The sequence below is a fragment of the Gambusia affinis genome, linkage group LG15 (genome assembly GCF_019740435.1).
Source record: "Gambusia affinis linkage group LG15, SWU_Gaff_1.0, whole genome shotgun sequence".
NCBI classification, from domain to species: Eukaryota; Metazoa; Chordata; class Actinopteri; order Cyprinodontiformes; family Poeciliidae; genus Gambusia; species Gambusia affinis.
The window spans coordinates 26,737,222-26,756,617 of record NC_057882.1 but is presented as its reverse complement, the minus strand read 5'-3'; the positions used below and the strand labels follow the sequence as shown (position 1 = coordinate 26,756,617).

General features: G+C 41.7%; 1 protein-coding gene across 1 annotated transcript; it reads right to left on the bottom strand.

The window, feature by feature from the left end:
* Positions 1 to 1,019: 1,019 nt before the first annotated feature.
* kcnj6 (potassium inwardly rectifying channel subfamily J member 6) lies at positions 1,020 to 19,086 on the bottom strand. The gene is made up of 3 exons (XM_044140509.1): positions 18,876 to 19,086; positions 6,960 to 7,879; positions 1,020 to 2,741 (listed from the first exon to the last, which is right to left on the bottom strand). Exons 2-3 carry the CDS (start codon positions 7,855 to 7,857, stop codon positions 2,404 to 2,406), a joined length of 1,236 nt encoding a protein of 411 aa, XP_043996444.1. The 5' UTR covers positions 7,858 to 7,879; positions 18,876 to 19,086; the 3' UTR covers positions 1,020 to 2,403.
* Between the last annotated feature and the right edge of the window lie 310 nt (positions 19,087 to 19,396).

Here is a 19,396-nt window from a genome sequence, read left to right as displayed (position 1 = left end):
TTCGCAAAACTTCAATGGAAACAGTTTGTTCGCATCACGAGTCACATGATCAGCAGCTGGACGTTACTACTGGTGGAAACTACAAAGAAGAAAACGACAGGAAGTGGGAGGAGGAGGATGGTGCTGCTGTTTTTTAATGACTTATTGTGTTAATAATCTTATGCGCATGTAATTTAATAACTTGCATAAACTCCGCAATTACAAAATTGTTCTTTTAACATTAGTGGAATATCCAAAAATTTTACCGACATCTGTAGCATAAACGCAAAGAGTGTCATCTAGTTGGTGAGAAATGAGCTGTTAGCATCAGGAATCATGCAGCAGCAGCTTCAGTCAGAGGCCTCTTCAGAGTCGCTGTAAGACTGACTGCTACCAGAGATCCATCCGGCCTACAGCATCACCGCCATAGATATACAAGATATTTGAATTAAATGAGATAACTTTTAATTTCCTTTAGAATAAATAAAATGGTTTTTTAATCTAAATTGAAAAACGCTGAAGGTGAATTTATTTTATAGGAATTGCTAAAATAGAATTTTGTAAAACAAACAAAATATTTAAAACGGTTTTAAAAACTGAGATATTGAATTTAAGTTTATTCACATCTTAGCTGCGGCTGCATGCATGTATAATTTTTTGAGGCACTCCAGTTTTTGCAGTCCATCTATTTCTAAAGTCCATCTCAAACCCTTGATTCCGTCACCTATGACCTCTCCCGGCTGTTTCCGGCTCCGCCAATTTTTATCCTCATCGCACCTGTGGATGTTTTGAAGTCCATCAGTCGGACCTTTTGGCCTCAATTTACAAAAACCCTCAAAAACAGCTAAAAACAAGGCTCCCTCTTTCAGGGTAGCTCAAGAATATTTTATTTAATTTAAGATAAGTTTGCTTAAGAGCTGTGTCATTGTATTTACTGTTATCTTCGTTTTATGGATGCAAGTTATTGATTAATGGGTTAATCTAAAGTTGATTGAGCTTATCGATCGATTAATGTTTAACTGACAAGCGGCATTTTTCTTAAATTTGTAATTTTCTCTTTAATCAAAACGGCCGACCGTCTCTCCAAAACACAAAGGGTTACATTTTTCACAAGTTGCATAAATTAAAACATAAAATCTTAATTTACTGACTGAATAAACAGAAAATTGTTGTTTTCTCGTATTATTAGACAACTTAAACATGTATAAATAAACAGCAACCTCCTAGCTTTTGCTGAATAGAAAAATGAAATTATTTAAACTTTCCGTCTTCGCAGCTGCTGGTTGAAAAGTTTCCGCAGTTCGTCTGAAAGAGCGACACGAAGCTGAAACCGCTGCAGTTAAACGAACAGAACCGAATAAAGTTCGTTTCCATCCAACACCGAACTCTGTTTGGAATGTTTCTGTTTCCGGTTCCGGGACAGTCCGCCATCTTTACTTCTGCATTAATGGCTCCCTTTAAGGACGACCAGCGGCGCCCTCTGCTGGATGGCGGCCAAAGTACAGCACTGAAACAAGGTCCAAGAGCGGACATTAGTTAATGGATTGCAACCAATTTTAATCTAATAATCCATTAGTTTGCAATTAATTGTGTCTATTCATTGTTTACAGCCTATTAGCTTGAACTTTAAGCTTCAAAGAGTAAATCATATGAAGTCTATTAACCAGAACAATTTGTGAAAACAAAAACAAGCAAAATAAATTGTCAGGTGCATAATAAGAAACTTAATGTTTATTATTGTCTATGATTTTAGGTAACATGTGAGGAAAATTTGGAGAACATCAGCTAACATCCTGCGCCTGACAAGGAGTCTCCAGTGTGCAAAAAAGTGACAAAATGCAGTTTTAAAGGGCCGTTGTCTGAAGTGGATCAGCTGCAAGCAGCGAGTCATGGCTTGGTCTAGTTCAATCATAAACACACACTTTTCATCTGGGGAAGAATTCCTCATTGGTTTCAACTAGAGCTTGCATCCATCCATGTTTGTCTCAGAGCGTTAATGTTGTCCAGTTTGTGCAGAATACCAGATAAATGAACTGTTACATGCGTCGATATATTTCTGAAAAAAGATTATTGAAAGCTTTATACATACAGTAAGGCATAAATATATACAGAACTAATCTAAAGGTATTAGTATCAAACATCATGTAGATATTCACACAGAAACAAAACAAAGAATTCAAAACTGATTATAATATGTACAAAAATACTTTTTCAAATGCCCCTAGGAGTATCTGGTTAGAAAAAATAACAGGGATCTGAGGAAACGTCACATAACAGCTGAAACATGCAGAGGATTCTCAGTCCAGCTGTGGCCTCATGTCTACATGTTCTGGTTCTCCAGGTGTGAATCTGAAAAGCGGATCTAGTAAAGGATTTCTACAGTTCTCCCTCCCGCAGTGCGCTGGCTGAGCCGCTCGGTTCTCGCTACACTTTGGACTCGCTCTCCAGGTTGGCTATCTCCCCGTTCCTCTCGGCCGCCTTGTCCTGGCTCTCCGGGCCGGCCTCGCTGTCCTGCTCCGACTCGGCCAGCCCCTGTTGGCTCAGCTTGCTGGCCAGCGACCAGGTGAGGGGCAGCCGGGTGCGGGCGGCCGTGTCGGCCAGCTCTTTGGCGCTGCAGGCGGGCGTGTTGGTTTCGTAGATCTCGTGGAAGCTGTTGTAGTCGACCTCGTAGAAGCCGTCCTCCAGCGTCAGGACGGGCATGAAGCGGTAACCCCACTTGATCTCGCTGCTGACGTAGGAGCTCCTGGCCTGACACGTCATCCCTGCAGACACAGCCAGGCTCAGACACTACCGACAACACGTCATTTATCACCACTGATATGGTAGAAATCAAAGGACAGGTGACATTAGCCTGAATCTATGGCCTAAACAAAACCTTCACAACATTTCTGCACTAAATTATTCTTAGACAGTCAGATTTCAGTCTGATCGACTTTTTCACTGTAAAAATCAGATGTGCAATTATAAGACCATATGTCTTTGAAAAGCAGAAGTGGAGCCTCCTGCAGAAGTGTGCAGGACATTAGCATCTATCAGATGCTAACATTAGCATCATTAGCAACTACTGCCCATCCAGGCATCCATTTTCTTCCAACCTTATCCCATTGGGGTCAGAAGGCGCTGGTGCCTCTCCAGAGGTCAAAGGGCGAGAGGGAGGGTCACCTGGATGGGTCACCAGTTCATCACAGGGAAACAGAGACACCCAACCACACACTCACACCTAACTTCGACAGACTAATTCATTTTTCATTCTCTCTCATCCTGTGGTTGTGCATGGAGTGACGGCCTTAGTGACTTCTCCAACGTTCGATGGCTCTGTGGAAAGCACCAAACCTTCTGACAGCCGTCAACGCCTTGCTGACGGCTGTCTACTCCCCTTTTTTGTTGTTTGTTCACTGACCATCTGGATTTACTTCCTCAATCTAGTTTAGAAGAAAACTGACTTCTGCTCTTATTATAACAGTCTGGGAACAGCAGGTAATGTGTTATTACCTGAGTTAATAATAATAATATAATAATCATCTGAGTTTAATTCTATTCACCATTTATTCATTTAATCTGCTTTCCATTACATCAACTCTTTGTATAATCATCACTAAATCAAAGTACAAAAAAATACTTATTTTTATAATCATTAATAAATTAAAATACAAGACTACATTTTTTATAATCAATCAAAATTGAAGTGTAAAAATATATATTTCTTAATCATCATTAAATCTAATTGCAAGATCACTTAAGTCTCTCAGGCCTTAATGCTCTGGAGACAACCTGGAGAACCTGGAGAGAGCCTGGAGACAACCTGGAGAACCTGGAGACAACCTGGAGAACCTGGAGAGAGCCTGGAGACAACCTGGAGAACCTGGAGACAACCTGGAGAACCTGGAGAGAGCCTGGAGACAACCTGGAGAGAGCCTGGAGACAACCTGGAGAACCTGGAGAGAGCCTGGAGACAACCTGGAGAACCTGGAGACAACCTGGAGAACCTGGAGAGAGCCTGGAGACAACCTGGAGAACCTGGAGAGAGCCTGGAGACAACCTGGAGAGAGCCTGGAGACAACCTGGAGACAACCTGGAGAACCTGGAGAGAGCCTGGAGACAACCTGGAGAACCTGGAGAGAGCCTGGAGACAACCTGGAGAACCTGGAGAGAGCCTGGAGAACCTGGAGAGAGCCTGGAGACGCGGGCTGGCAATCGAACCCCAAACCTCGTGGCTGCCAGGCTCCAGGCTCTCATCCATAACTCAGTAAAATGTAAACATTATTTGCAAAATCCAACATTTGAAGAATAAAGAAAGCAAATATTCTGTAAAGTTTAATGCAGTTTAAAAAGTTTAAAAATCATCAGGTTGATTGGCAGAAGCTTCATGTCTTTTATAATTATTTCTGATCCTTTCACTCGTTTATTAAGTTGGTTTGGAGTTTTTCCCTTTTAATTAGTGAGCTTGTATTTTTATTATTGATCATCTATTGAGCTGCTATCATTGGTAAAATTGCTGTCAGAAATGGAGTCAGACCTATGAAGATCTCTGCTGCATTAGAGAGTAAAAAGCTGTAAGATGATGACTAAATATCAAAGAGTTGGACGTTATTAAAGCAGTAAAGAACCAGAGACTCCAGTTTCTGGGCAGAAACTCATTAATTTAGCAAAACTGGCTGCAAGTTCAAAACTTCCTGACAAAGAAAGCAGCAGAGTTCATCTGATGGGAGGAAAAAAATGCAGCAACATGGAACTCAGAATCCCTGCAGCTGGCGGCGCTTCCTCTTCCAGGCCAGCATCTGGGTCACAGCGGCGCCGGCCCGGTCCGACTTAAAGGGCCGGAGCGTCAGAACGGCATGATGCTGCCATGACCGGGAAATCAGTCTGAGACGTTTCTGAGGAAAGTCTCTGGTTTAATCCCCTTTATTGCTGAAACAATTACCGTAATCGGATGAATCGATTATTGAGATAATCAACTAATTTGGTAATCGATTATTAACTGGAGCTCAGATTCAAAGTAAAAAATGTTTTGCTGAAAAAAACCATATTCAGAGTTATGAATATGTACAAAACTGTATGAAAATGTCAATATTTTGCATTTAAGATAAAAAAATTAACTTTTTTTGGCATATTTAATTTCATGTGATTTAAAATGTGTAAAATTATCCAGTTATTAATGAGATCATTTCTGAACAGATCAGCTCTGCTGTGTTGATGCTGTCAGTGAGAAATTCATCATTTTAGTATTTTTACCTGCAGAAAACGATCAAGTTTCAGTGAAGGAAACTGTTTTATTGTCTTATTTTTAAAAAGGAACTTCATTATTTGTTTATTTATATCTTTTGCATATTTTCAACATTACAAAAGGAGTGATTAAATGTAAAATCTCCAGAATGTGTCATTTCTATCCAATTAAAAACTAAAATAATAAAAATCCATAATATGGATTATTTGACACATGAACAGGGATTAAGGGCTGAAAATAGATTCAAAAATCTGAATCTTTTCCCTAAAAGAAATTTTCAGTCATTTTAGACACTGTGGGTTAGTCTGCACATAAATCTCAATTTTAATATCCAGCTCCAGGTTTTTACTCTTCCTGCTGCTTTGGAGAGTAAAAAGGACAAAACGCAGAACCAAATATGAAAGAGTTGAACTTGTTCCACTGCTGGTGAACCGATAAATCATTTTCCACATGATTAATTATCTGTCTGATCACTCACAGCAAGAAAACACTTTATTTATGAAACTATAATCTGTTTTCAAATCATTTCACTTTAAATCTGTTTGTGATTTCTGAGGATGAAAATCTGGATTATTAGATTATGACAAGCATAAATTTAGAAATATTTTCTGTCCAAATACATCAAACTGGACCTAAAGAGGAACGATCTAGAGTTATAGATCTAGAGCTATAGATTTAGAAATATAGATCTGGAGCTATAGATCTAGAGTTTTAGATCAAGAGCTATAGATCTAGAGTTATAGATCTGGAGTATTTTTTCCACGACACTAGCAACCCCGGCTGTTCTCCAGCGTTTGCTCAGCTGGTTTTTATGCGCTGTACAATGGCTGTTGGAAAAGACAAGAGTTTAGTTGTTGACTTGCTGCACTCTGGCTGGTTGAGCAGGAGGCTCCACTCATGCTTTTCAAAGATGTACAGTTGTATAATTGCTCATCTGTTTGCAGGTATTTTCACTCCAAATAGTGTTACATGCTCGCACTTTGCTTCTGCCTCCTGATTGTTTATTTTTGTTTTATTGTTGGCACCTTTGACGGTTCACCGGTGGAGGGCGGGGCTTAGCCAGCCCAGGTGTTTTTAGTTGGGTTGGTGGCGCACCTGAGGGAGATGAGTGATGGCGGCGTGTGCGAAGCTGCGGTAGCAGCGGAGTTCGAAAAGGAATATTGATTAAAAACGGTGCGGGAAGGCTCTGGATGAAAAGAGTACCTTCACCTCGGGACGGATCCACCCAGAGGGGAGCGTCGGAAGTTTTTGGCCGGGAGGAAGTTTGTCTTCGTTTGTTTTGATTTGTTTTGTTTTTTTTGGACAAAACCGGCTGGACGCTAGGAATTTTAGCACCGGGGAAGTTACACGCCTGCCAAGACCAACCACCATCGAAATCACCAGAGGTGCGGATTTTTTAAGGAAAAGAGCAAAGAAAACTAGATATATATATTTAAAGACAAAGAAAACATAAAAACTATTAAACGAAACGCCTGACGCATGAGGGATCGCGAGGGCTTTCCCTTCTGCATGGATGCCATCTGGATTGAGGAACATAACCTCAATCCAGTGGGGGCTCGCAAAGTGCGAGCATGTAACAATAGGCAGAACTAATCAGACTGAAATCTCATCATCTAAGAATGGGTTAGTGATAAATAATGAACATGTTTTGTATAGGCCGTTGACCAATCCTAATCTGTTCCAGGGAGCTGGTCGCCTTTAGAAATCTTAAGTTGGATTAAATATTAAGGTTGTTAATTCCTGAGTGTGAGCTGACCTGTGGCCTCCACCATTCCCTCCAGGATCACAACGATCTCCAGCTCTTCCTTGGCCAGGTGAGCCTGGGAGATCTCCCAGAAGGGACTGTGCTGGTTTATCTCGTGGCAGATGATGAGCGGTGACACCAGGAACAGCCGGTCATCGCCGGTGTTGTAGCCTACGTTAATGTCTGTCTGGTTGAGAGGAATGAACTCCCCTTCCTTGGTCTGCTTTGACTTGATGAGCTTGGCTCTGATCGAAGCCTCTACGATGTGCGAGTTTCTGAGGTCTCCGACTCTGAACATCAGGCACAGCCGTCCGTCTCTTATGGAGATGACGGCGTTGGTGGAAAACACAAGAGTCTCCGCTCGCTTCTTGGGCTGCGAGATCTTAACAAACATGCAGCCCACCATGAAGGCATTGACGATGGACCCCAGCACTGACTGGACCAAAAGCAGAACAATTCCCTCGGGGCATTTGTCCGTGATAACTCTGTATCCGTAGCCGATGGTGGTCTCCGTCTCTATGGAGAACAGGAAGGCCGATACGAAGCCGTTGAGGTTGTTGACGCACGGAGTCCACTGATCATCAGCTATATGGTCCAGGTCGCCACGGAGATAGGCGATGAGCCACCACATCAGGCCGAAGAACAGCCATGTCACCGTGTACACCAGCACAAAGATGAACAGGTTGAACCGCCACTTCAGGTCCACCAGCGTGGTGAAAATATCTGTCAGGTAGCGGTAGGTCTCGCGGACGTTCCCGTGGTGGACGTTGCACTTCCCATCTTTTTGGACGTAGCGCTGGATCTTCTTTGCTCGGTCTACCTCTGCCAGCTGCTTGGGCAGGTCTTCCCGGGCCTGTTTGGGCAGTTTGGGCTTCCTAACGGCGGCCGGACTCTCCACATCCTGCTCCATTTGGTCTCAGGGAGATTCAAGCCTGCGAGACAAACATGGAAACTGTTAAGAGTCAGATGGCAGGTGCGGGTCTGATTGTCCTTTCTGTTACCACTAGTTGTTACAAAATGCTTTATATCAAATATGACTTAATACATTTTACCTCCTGATTTAACACCTTGAAATTGGATCTCTGTCTCTTTAAGAAGCTCCTGCTGTTTCTGAAGCTCCACCTTCAGAAAGTCCTCCCAACATGGCTCCTCTAACCCTTTAAGGTTTTTACAGCAGCTCCTATAATGAGCTCAGCTATTTGCTGCTGGCTAATCTGAAGAAGCTGAGTGGGGGAGGAGCTAAGCCTTGAAGGCGGGGCTAAGTTCACCCAGTTTTAACACCTGAATGGTTGCCATGGAGACTAATGGACTTCTCAAATATGAAAGAATCAAAGAAACGTGATATAAAGATCAAAAAAGTCAATTTTACGTAATACTGCCCCCTTAAATATCATATCGCAAAGAACGCAATAAATTAATGAGTCTAATTTAACATTTTATTGTTGCTTTGTTTACAATTCACCATTTTTAAATGGCACCAGTTCACAAAAAGCCTTCAGTTTTATATAATCCAATTATATTCAGCTGAATCCTCCTTCAGTCCGGTCGACCCGGTTCTATTGGAACCAGAACTCCATCATCTGCTGTGGTTCTGAGTCAAACCAACCTGTTCCCCTCCTGGCCTGTGGGGGCGCTGCACCAACAACCACTGAAGGAAACCACACAAAAACCTCTGAAGACACTGAGAGCAACTTCCTTCTTCACCAGATGGAAACAAGATGGAGGCGTCAGATTTTAGTGTTGGAGGATTTCTCTTTAGTCTTTGGCTGAAGACCAGGAGACATTTCTGCTGCTAGCGCTAGGCTAGCATGTTAGCTTTGGTTGGATTTACCTAGAATGCCCAGTGATGTAGAACACTGTGTTGCGGTCTTGGTGTTCACATTCCAACCGAACCAGAGTTCAGAGGTTTGGAGGACCAGAGGTCAAAGGTCGGTTAGTGTTCACACTTAGGCAAACGGACCGGAGTCGGGTTAAAGGGAACCAAACAGGTCTGGTGTGAATTCAGCCTCAAGGTTCAGTTTGAATCCTTCCCTCGGCCGTCTAGCAGGAGAAATGTTTGTCATATTTTACATTCTTAATAGCTTAAATTAAACATTCTGCATTTGAAAACAGCAGCAGATATCAATTCTGTGATTTCATTAAGTTGCATCAATATCTGAGGAGGAACTAAAAGTTAAAAAGGGTTATCTTAACTGCTGCAATAATTGTTGCTTTTCTTTTTAAGTTAAATAAATCAGATCATGTAATGAATTCCTGTTTAGTTTTTATGAAACGTGGTGATGTTGAAATAGATCAGATGGAAACACAATGCAGCCTGTTTCCAGTCGACCCAGTGGACACATCGGACTAGTCTGAGCCGCCTGATGGGACATCGTGGCAAATCAAAACGCTCCAGCTGTCAATGGTCTAAAGTCCAGAGTGAAGATTCAGTGAAACGTGTCGAGTCCCACAGAGGAAACGTTTCAATGCCTGCAGGAGAAACGAGCCGCAGGAACGAGTCCAAACCGGCCGGCCAGTTTGAACTGCTGCTGTTATCAGAGAAACTGTTGAAAATAAATGTTTTTCACAATCGATCCTGTCTAAAGCAAAGTTCAGAGGTCAGCAAACATCCAGCGCAGCTTTCTCTCCAACGCCCACACATTATGTATTTGAAATTAGTGCTGCTCTTTACGGTTTTAAAGATATTTTATTTCACATGAAACTAGTATTTTTTTCTGTGCTGCAGAAAAACAGGATTGAAAATGAGTAAATACTAGATGTACAAGTACAAGGCAATAAATGAAAAATGTGTTTCGATGTCTGTCAGATTCATGTAGATGTTTAACATCTCATTAAGCCCATGATGTAATAAAAATGTTTTTAATTGGTTTGATGTGATTTTTGAATCTTAAATGTCACGTTTACATTTAAAAAATGCTGTCAGCCTCTACAAGTGTTCAACACTTTTCCCATTTCAAAGCTCTCAGATTCCATTTATGTAACATGATAACTCTCATATCGGAGCTGAAGCTTATAGTTCTGGAGATCCGTGATGCTGCAAGAAAAGCAGCAGAAGAAGAAGCAGAAATAGAGACAGTAAATCTCTCCTCTCTCTGCCGAAGCCGCTCGCGCTACCCGCGCCGGGGGAATACGGGAGCGCGAGCGGCGCTGGTTTCCATGGCAACTCGCGGCTCGGCTCCACGGCGCGCGAAGTGCAGCAGGAATGTAAAAGCTGGGAGAGGCCGTGGCGCTGGGTAGCACTAGCCTGTTTCATCTCGTCTGGGCAGAACAATGTCCTGGGAGCTGCCATTCATCTAACAGCTGCTTTTTTTGTCACTCGCAATATTCTGAATAAAAAATAAATAAATAAAAATAAGCCAACAATACAGGCCTGTTGGGAAGAGGTTCAATAAAAGACTGGGAACACTGGGAGCTAATTACACTAGTAGTACTGCAGACACCAACATGCACACATTTATAACAAAATCATTTAGAAATGTACATTTATGGTGGGTTGGAGTTTGTGACGTTATGTTTGATTTACACAGCAAGATTTTCAAAACCTGAACGATCAGACAATTAAAAAAAAAAACATAAATATAACAGGTTTGGTTCTACAGTGTGCAGTGCAACTCTCTGCATTGACCCAACATATCGAGTCGATATCCGTATTGGAACATGATGAGACTCAAATGTTCCTTTGAGAATCCCTCTGAAAATTTGATTTTACTTTTGTATTGCAGATTTTCAACTCGAAAGTAAAAAAGATTCTTGAGCAGATTTGCTCACAAATAATAACTTTTGCACTTTGTTTATTTAGAGCCAAATCAGGTTTGAGCCCCTCTAGTTCTGCTAACAATATGGACCGGCTGCAGTCAGCAGTCCAATTATTAGGTCATTCACACACCTGATATAAACTTATAGCCTCTCTGGCTGTGCTGTTTACATTATATTCATGTTCAATAAGATACATTTATTGGCCAACTGGTTGATAAACCAGTTGATTTCTGGGAGCTAATGTTCTGTTAGCAGCTTTACTAATCTTTTACATTACATCACATCACCAAGGCTCATTAAAACAAACCTTTATCTCGGCTTTTTTCTATTCTTCCTCTTTCTTTCTCCCTTCCTGAAGGATAAGTACTTTTTTGAGACATAGTTTTGCTAATTTAACTTCTGACCGGAGCTTTGGACGTTTAGATGTTCTGCTCGGCAGCTCACGTTACCGGCGAAGTGTGCAATACCAACCCGTCCACCAGGGGGCGCCAAAAGCAATTTATTTATTCTTTTTATCAATAAATACATACATACATTACATACATTATCAAATATTTATTATTGTAAAAACAGATCATTCACAGTGAAATTGTGTGTTTTTGATATTATAATGACATAGAAATTATTACTAAAAGAAAAACAAAAAACAAATTAGCTCCACTGAGTGGGCCCCTTAGTGGCCCTAAGCGGCTGCTTAGTTTGCTTTGCCTTGGGCCGGCCCTGTAGCCACTGATGGCTAATGCTAGCTTGTGCAAAAAATAAGAGGATATTTAATATAATCTGTTATGTTATTTTCATTTAGATTGTATTACGTTACAAAAAAATTCAGGTTCTTGACTTAATTTCAAACGTTTTAAGCTGCTACTTTGCTCATTTTCTGTTGCAGCGAGCTGTACTACTATGCTATCGCTATCTTTTCCATAAAAAGACCAGATTAAATGGAGAATCACTGTGAGATATTTACTTCATCCATCCATCCTGTATTAACTGTGAGAAACGATTAAATAAAAACTGATCTGCTGTTCAGGTTTTCTGTAGCATGGAGGTTAGTATATTATTAACAATAATATATAAATAATAATATATTAAAATCAATATGTTGGATCTTGTGGATTGTCGATTTGCAGCAGATTAAAAATAATTCCTGCAGCATCTGATAGTTTGATGAATTATTGAGCCTCAGTGTTGAAGCTACAGAATTTCCTGTTTCTCTAACTTTGATTTTGTTTCTTTTTGTTAAAACAAAGGAAGACTTGCATTAACTTTAATTCCAGCCTGAATTAACTACAAGTCAGACATCATATTTCAACCGGAAAATAAAAGCTGTGTGAGCTGCAGCTGGCTGAACTCCTAGCGCATTACATCTCCTCACTGGGTCAGTCAGAACCAGCAGAGGTTCTGCTCTTGGTGCTGCTGAGTTTGTCCTGCAGCAGGATGTGGGCTGAAGAGCTTCAGCGGTTTGATTCAGGTCGGTCTGCTGAGGCAGAACCAGATGCGGTCCGAGTCAGGAGGAAACCGGAGCTATTTATGGTTCTGAACAGCTGAGCTCCACCGACGTCAGAATCGTTCTCAGCTCTTCAGAGTTTCTGCAGAGCGTTTGCTGAAGCCTCGTTTAGCAGCTCAGAGGATCGCAGTGAAGCTGAGATCAGACGGTGATTTAAACAAAAATAGTCTGATAAGGACGGAGGGCATTTCGCTCCGGTCCCACAGGAAAATACACCCTGAAGCCATCACGCATAATTTCCCCTGGAGCAAACCGTCGGCGCCATTTTCAAGAAGCGAACCTGCTGCTGCAATTAGCAGAAACCAGAGTGAGAGGAACCAACTGACGTTTCCTCTGACAAAGTATGAGAAATGACCAAAATAAGAGTTTACAAGATCAGATCCTGTGATTTCATATTTAATGATGACGTCACCCCACAACAAAGTAAATTATTTCCAAATTCTGGAGTTTTACCCTCAAAATGTAAAATAACAAAAATACAAATAAAGCATATTTTATTCTCTCTAATCTGGAACAAACATCCAAAAAACTGCTAATCAGCCGAAACAACAAATATATTAATAAATTGTTACATATTAATAATCTGAGCTGAAAGCAGAAAGTCTCATTCTGTTTTTAGTTGACTTTCAGTTTTATTGCTTGAGGTTATTTAGTGTTAGTAGAATTGTCTTCTTGTTGTTTTCATTATTTTCATTCTTCATCGTGTTTCTAGTTGGGTTCATTCTTTAGTTCCTTCGGTTCCCTTTCCTTGTATCTCCACTTTTCTTCAGTGATTCTAGTTTATTTTGTATTTAATCCTTGTTTCAACCTCCCTGTAGAGACTCTAGTAAAGTTTATTTCTTAGTTTTTTCATCACTCTGGGTTCAGTTTTTCTTACATGTCTGAGTTCAGGTTCACTTTTCTTTAGTGGTTCCTGTTAAGTTAAGTCCTTCTAGTTCCCCGAAGTGTTTTCTTATTTTGTCACTTTAGGTTTAGTTAATCTAGTTAGGTTATTTCTTTGTTCATTGTTCAGATCAGAATACTTTGAAGACCTCCTCAATCCCACCAACATGCCTTCTATTGTGGAAGCTGAGCCTGGAGACTCTGAGTTGGTATCTCCGATCTCTGGGGTCGAGGTCGCCGAGGTGGTCAAAAAGCTCCTCGGTGGTCAAAAAGCTCCTCGGTGGTCAAAAAGCTCCTCGGTGGCAGGGCCCCGGGGGTGGATGAGATCTGCCCGGAGTTCCTCAAGGCTCTGGATGTTGTAGGGTTGTGTTGGCTAACGCGACTCTTCAATATCACATGGACATCGGGGGCAGTTCCCCTGGATTGGCAGACTGGGGTGGTGGTCCCCCTGTTCAAAAAGGGGGACCGGAGGGTGTGCTCCAATTACAGGGGGGTCACACTCTTAAGCCTCCCTGGCAAGGTCTATTCGGGGGTTCTGGAGAGGAGGGTCCGTCGGATTGTTGAACCTCGGATTCAGGAAGAGCAGTGTGGTTCTGCTTCTGGTTCTGGAACACTGGACCAGCTCTACACCCTCAGCAGGTCCTGGAGGGTTCTGGGAGTTCGCCCAACCAGTCTACATGTGTTCTGTGGACTTGGAGAAGGCGTTCGACCGAGTCCCTCGGGGAGCCCTGTGGGGGGTTCTCCGGGAGTATGGGGTACCGGGCTCCTTGGTACGGGCTGTCAGGTCCCTGTAGGACCGGTGTCAGAGTCTGGTCCACATTACCGGCAGTAAGTCGGGCTTGTTTCCGGTGAGAGTTGGACTCCGCCAGGGCTGCCCTTTGTCACCGATTCTGTTCATTACTTTTATGGACAGAATATCTGGACCAGCCAAGGTGTTGAGGGGATCCATTTTGGTGACCTTAGGATCAAATCTCTGCTTTTTGCGGATGATGTGGTCCTTTTGGCTTCATCGGGTCGTGATCTGCAGCTCTCGCTGGAGCGGTTCGCAGCCGAGTGTGAAGCGGCTGGGATGGCGATCAGTGCCTCCAAATCTGAGGCCATGGTCTTGAGCCGGAGAAAGGTAGAGTGCCTTCTCCGGGTCAGGGGGGGTGTCCTGCCCCAAGTGGAGGAGTTCAAGTATCTCGGGATCTTGTTCACCAATGGGGGAAGAAGGGAGCGGGAGATCGACAGGCGGATTGGTGCAGCGTCTGCCGTCAAGCGGGCGCTGTACCGGTCTGTCGTGGTGAAGAGAGAGCTGAACCAAAAAGCAAAGCTCTCGATTTACCGGTCGATCTACGTTCCCACCCTCATCTATGGTCATGAGCTTTGGGTCATGACCGAAAGAACCAGATCATGGATACAAGCGGCCGAAATGGGTTTTCTCCATAGGGTGTCTGGGCTCTCCCTTAGAGAGAGAAGCTCAGTCATCCAGGAGGGACTCAGAGTAGAGCTGCTGCTCCTTCACATCGAGAGGGGCCAGTTGAGGAGCATCTGGTCAGGATGCCTCCTGGACGCCTCCCTGGTGAGGAGTTCATGTCCCACCAGGAGGAGGGGAAACCCAGGACACTCTGGAGGGACGATGTCTCTCTGCTGCCTGGGAACGCCTTGGGATTCCTGGAAACGCCTTGGGATTCCTGGAGGAGCTGGAAGAAGAGACTGGAGAGGGAAGACTGGGCCTCCCTTCTGAAGCTGCTGACGATTACATGTTATCCGCGACCCGACCCGGATAAGAGGAAGAAGATGGATGGATGGACGATAATAATAAGTATTATAATAATAATCATTTATTTTGTAGCCAGGCTGCTGTGTATTACAGACTTTCTGTCCAGGTCCGTCCTGAAAATGAGATCTAGATCTCAACGGGGTTCACCTGGTTAAATAAAGGAAGTAAAATAATAATAATATTAATAATTAATGTTAATTATAATGCCTGCATAGCTTAAATATACAATGTATTTATGATGAGTTTTAAAATATTTTTTATGATGTAAAGTAATTTGAGCTGACGTGTTGTTGAAATATTCTGCAAAAAACCTGATTTATTAAATCTATCACAAATTCAGGAAGTAAATCATAAAATTATTTATGTTATGTAAATATAATATAGCATAATTACAGCATAGTAAAAGTACTCCTTAAAGTGATTTTTTTTCCAAAATGTAACTGAGTAAAAGTAACTAGTTACTGCCTGGCTGGAGGAAACCTGAGCCAGGTGAGCAGCTGGCAGCCATGTTGCCTCCAGGTAACGACTTCCTGGGAAAAACTCTGACCCGTCAGACTTTAGGTTCTGAATCCACATGTTCAGAAACATGTGGATTCAGAAACATGTGGATTCAGAAACATGTGGATTCAGAAACATGTGGATTCAGTAACATGTGGATTCAGAAACATGTGGATTCAGAAACATGTGGATTCAGAAACATGTGGATTCAGAAACATGTGGATTCAGTAACATGTGGATTCAGTAACATGTGGATTCAGAAACATGTGGATTCAGAAACATGTGGATTCAGAAAGCTGCAGCTTGTTAGACAGAAACATTCCAGCCGCTGATTGGATCAGAAGAAACAGTTTCAATCCCAGAGAGATTTGTTGGTTATTGGATTCATTCTACATAATTAGTTTCCCCACATCATTTACATCCTAAATTATTCAGCACTGCTGACTCATTTACCATGTTAAATTCCCTTTGTACAACTTTTCTAAGCGAAAAATGTAATAAGACTGTTAAACATGTGAGACACTCTGTCAATAAGCTCAGCTGATCTTTCCACAGCGTTGCTTCACCTCCAACACCAGCAGCGTCTCACTTTCATCACTGGGACGTTAAAAGCAACACCAACCCTAAAAACATTCACCACACTATTAATATTATTATGTATATGTTTGACATCAATAAATCTATCAATCTCTCCGATTTTAAACAGTGAGTCATGTGAGCTTTAACCGTCTTCCAGTGGAATAACGCTCCATTACAGCTTTAAAGCAAAGCTAACGCTAGCTTCAGTTTCATCTCTTTTATTTTTATTTAGGTCCTAAAATGTTACAAAAAACATAAATCACAGGTTTTGCCTTAACTTCTAAAGTAAGCTCATACTTTTCTAACTTTCTGTAGGGTGGTAGCTGTACTGCAGTGCTAATATTAGCCTCTTCGAGTAACACAGGTTGGACATTTCAGCAACATAAAACTTTATTTAGATAATAAAAAACAAACAAAAAGAATCATAAGCAGTTCTACAGCCCATAGTGTGTAAATATAAAAGTAGTTTAAAAAATACACTTTTTCTGGCTTCCTGTGACGGTTACCTAGCTGGTGTCATAATGCTAGTCTTGAGGAACAACAACAACATCCTGCAATAAATATTCATGTTTACTGTTTCCATGTTATGAAGATACAGTTTGAAGTAAAGAAAGTGGAAACTCTGAGGTGTGCAGTACTTTAGATTAGCCACTGTTCCAGCTTCCTGTAGCATATAGCTGTGCTAACAGTAGCTTGTACTGAACCAAAACCAGAAGCAGAGGTTCAGGGTTGCCATTGTTATTTTTCTGTTTAAATATATTTCAAAACAATAACAATTAATTAAAAATAAATTGTAAACAATTGCTTGTGTTTTTTAAAATGACAATTTTTCTGGTTTTCTGTTGCAGATAGCTGTGCTGCTATGCTAACTCTAGCTTTAGCTGTTATGTTTTTATTTAGATCCTTCACTATAAAAATGCTACTAACTTTTTTGGACCAATTTAGTTTTCAATAATAATAATAATAATAATAATAATAATAATAATAATGTGGTTCTCTTGCAGATTAATTTAGGATTTAATTTGTCTTTACTAAAATGTTCCAAATAATCGCAGTAAAAATGTGACTGAAAATCTCATTAGTTATCTTTAGCTGTCTAGTTTTACTTTACAGGAACAATAAAAGTTTATCTGCTACGACCCAACCAAGATTTGATTTAATACGCATTTTCTCTCTTTGGATTTCTTTACTTTTAGGGACATTTTTTGCAAAAGTAGCACATCAAATTTGTAAAAAAGTTTTAGAGAATTCAGAGATGAAAATAAATTATGTTAATTTTTACTTCTATTGTCAATAATCTCTGATTATGGAATGAGTTCAATTAAATGTTGACAGCTAAAACATAAATATTATTCAGGGAAGATGTTGTACTTTCTGGTATATTAAATGTATTTTCTGGTTCCGTTGCCGTTTTAAGCCGCTTGAACCAAGAGTTCTGCTCTTCCTGGGGATAATTAGCTAGTTAATGGACGATGACTGGTTAATTTTAAACCTTTATGACCGCAGCAGCTTTTATTGCGGCTCAGGCTGAGCTACATGTTTAGTTGGGAATCAGCAGAACCGCAGATGGATAAAAGCTCCTTCATTTGCTGCCTCCATAATCAGCCGAATGAGCAAAGGCCTGGAGCGGCTGCAGCCTGCCGGGTTTTCTTCCACCTTCTTCCAGCTTCCAGGTGTTATGCTGAGAAACGCATCCCTGCTGAGAATTGCGCGCCCTGTCGCGGGAGCGCGCATCGCTCTGAACTCTCATATTGATGAGAAAACGGACTGAAATGACCAAAGAGGAAACTTTTAAGGATACTTGTAATATTATCACGTTTCTTAACCATGTGAGCTCTGAAACGGTGGGTTTTATTTCGCAGATTAATTTACATAAATACGGTTTTTACATCTTTATTGAGACAAATGAGTGGAAGGTTTTTCAGTGTCTGATGAAAATGTTCTCCACAGATGGTTTGAAATTCCCCGATTTTTCTTTTAACACCATAAAAGCTAAAGCATTACAAACAGAGGCCCGTTATGTAGAACATTTTATATCATCCTTAACTGTCTAGTCTATTAATGTAGGGGGAGGTACTTTAATTTCTGAGCCTGGAGATATTTGTATCCCCTTTCTATTGTCCTGTTGATATGAAACTTATAGCAGAAGCTCAGAGAACGAGTGTCATTATTTAGAAAAGGTGAAATCCCTCTTAACTCTTTATTTCTCCATGTTTGCAGGGGGATGTGTTTTACGCAAAGCCTATTATGAGCTGCCGATATTTATATGAGCTGTTTTTATTTGATCTGCTGGATTCATTGTGTCTCAACAAAAGAGGCGATAAGTGGAACCACCATCACTGTCAACAAACCCGCAGCTGACAGATTGATGAATGTGAACTGCTTCAGAGTTAGATTTGAGTAAAGTGGGTCCTATATGAATATTTCTTACTGTGTTGTGAAATAATGAATACATGAGATCAAATAGTCCACTGACCGGTGAGGAAGGTTGAACTGAAAAACAATGCTTTAGCTATTATGGTGCTAAAAGAAAAATCGGGGAATTTCAAACCATGGAGAACATTTTCATCAGACACTGAAAAACCTTCCACTCATTTGTCTCAATAAAGATGTAAAAACCGTATTTATGTAAATTAATCTGCGAAATAAAACCCACCGTTTCAGAGCTCACATGGTTAAGAAACGTGATAATGTTACAAATATCTTTAAAAGTTTCCTATTCGGTCATTTCAGTCCGTTTTCTCATCAACATGAGAGTTCAGAGCGATGCGCGCTCCCGCGACAGGGCACGCAATTCTCGGCAGGCATGCGTTTCTCAGCATAACACCTGCCGTTTCCCCCGGCAGCAGCAGGAAACAACAACCGAACCGAACCGAGCCGCTCCGGCTCCGTTACGTAACTGTCCTCCTCCACCTCTCCAAACTGATCAGTTAGAGAGGACGCTTACCTGATGCAGCGGATCAATAATCAGTCCTCAGCTCATCTTAAGTCGCGCTGATGATGGTGCAGGTATCCGGAAAACACAACCAGAGACCGAGGAAGAGAACCGAGAACCGAGAACCGAGAACCGCCAATCCTCCCCTTCCTCCGCTGCCTGCATCCATCCACGGAAAGAGACGATCTGCGGTCTGCCTCCACCCTGAGAGAGAGAGAGAGAGGCAGAGAGAGAGAGAGAGAGAGAGAGAGAGAGAGAGAGAGAGATGGAGAGAGAGAGAGAGAGAGAGAGAGAGAGAGAGAGAGAGATGGAGAGAGAGAGATGGAGTGATGGAGAGAGAGAGAGAGAGAGAGAGAGAGAGAGAGAGATGGAGAGAGAGAGAGAGAGAGATGGAGAGAGAGAGAGAGAGAGAGATGGAGAGAGAGAGATGAGAGAGATGGAGAGAGAGAGAGAGAGAGAGAGGGAGAGATCACTCTGAGAGATTTGAGCTGAAGATAAATAAGAGAGAGAGAGATGAGAGAGATCATTTATGA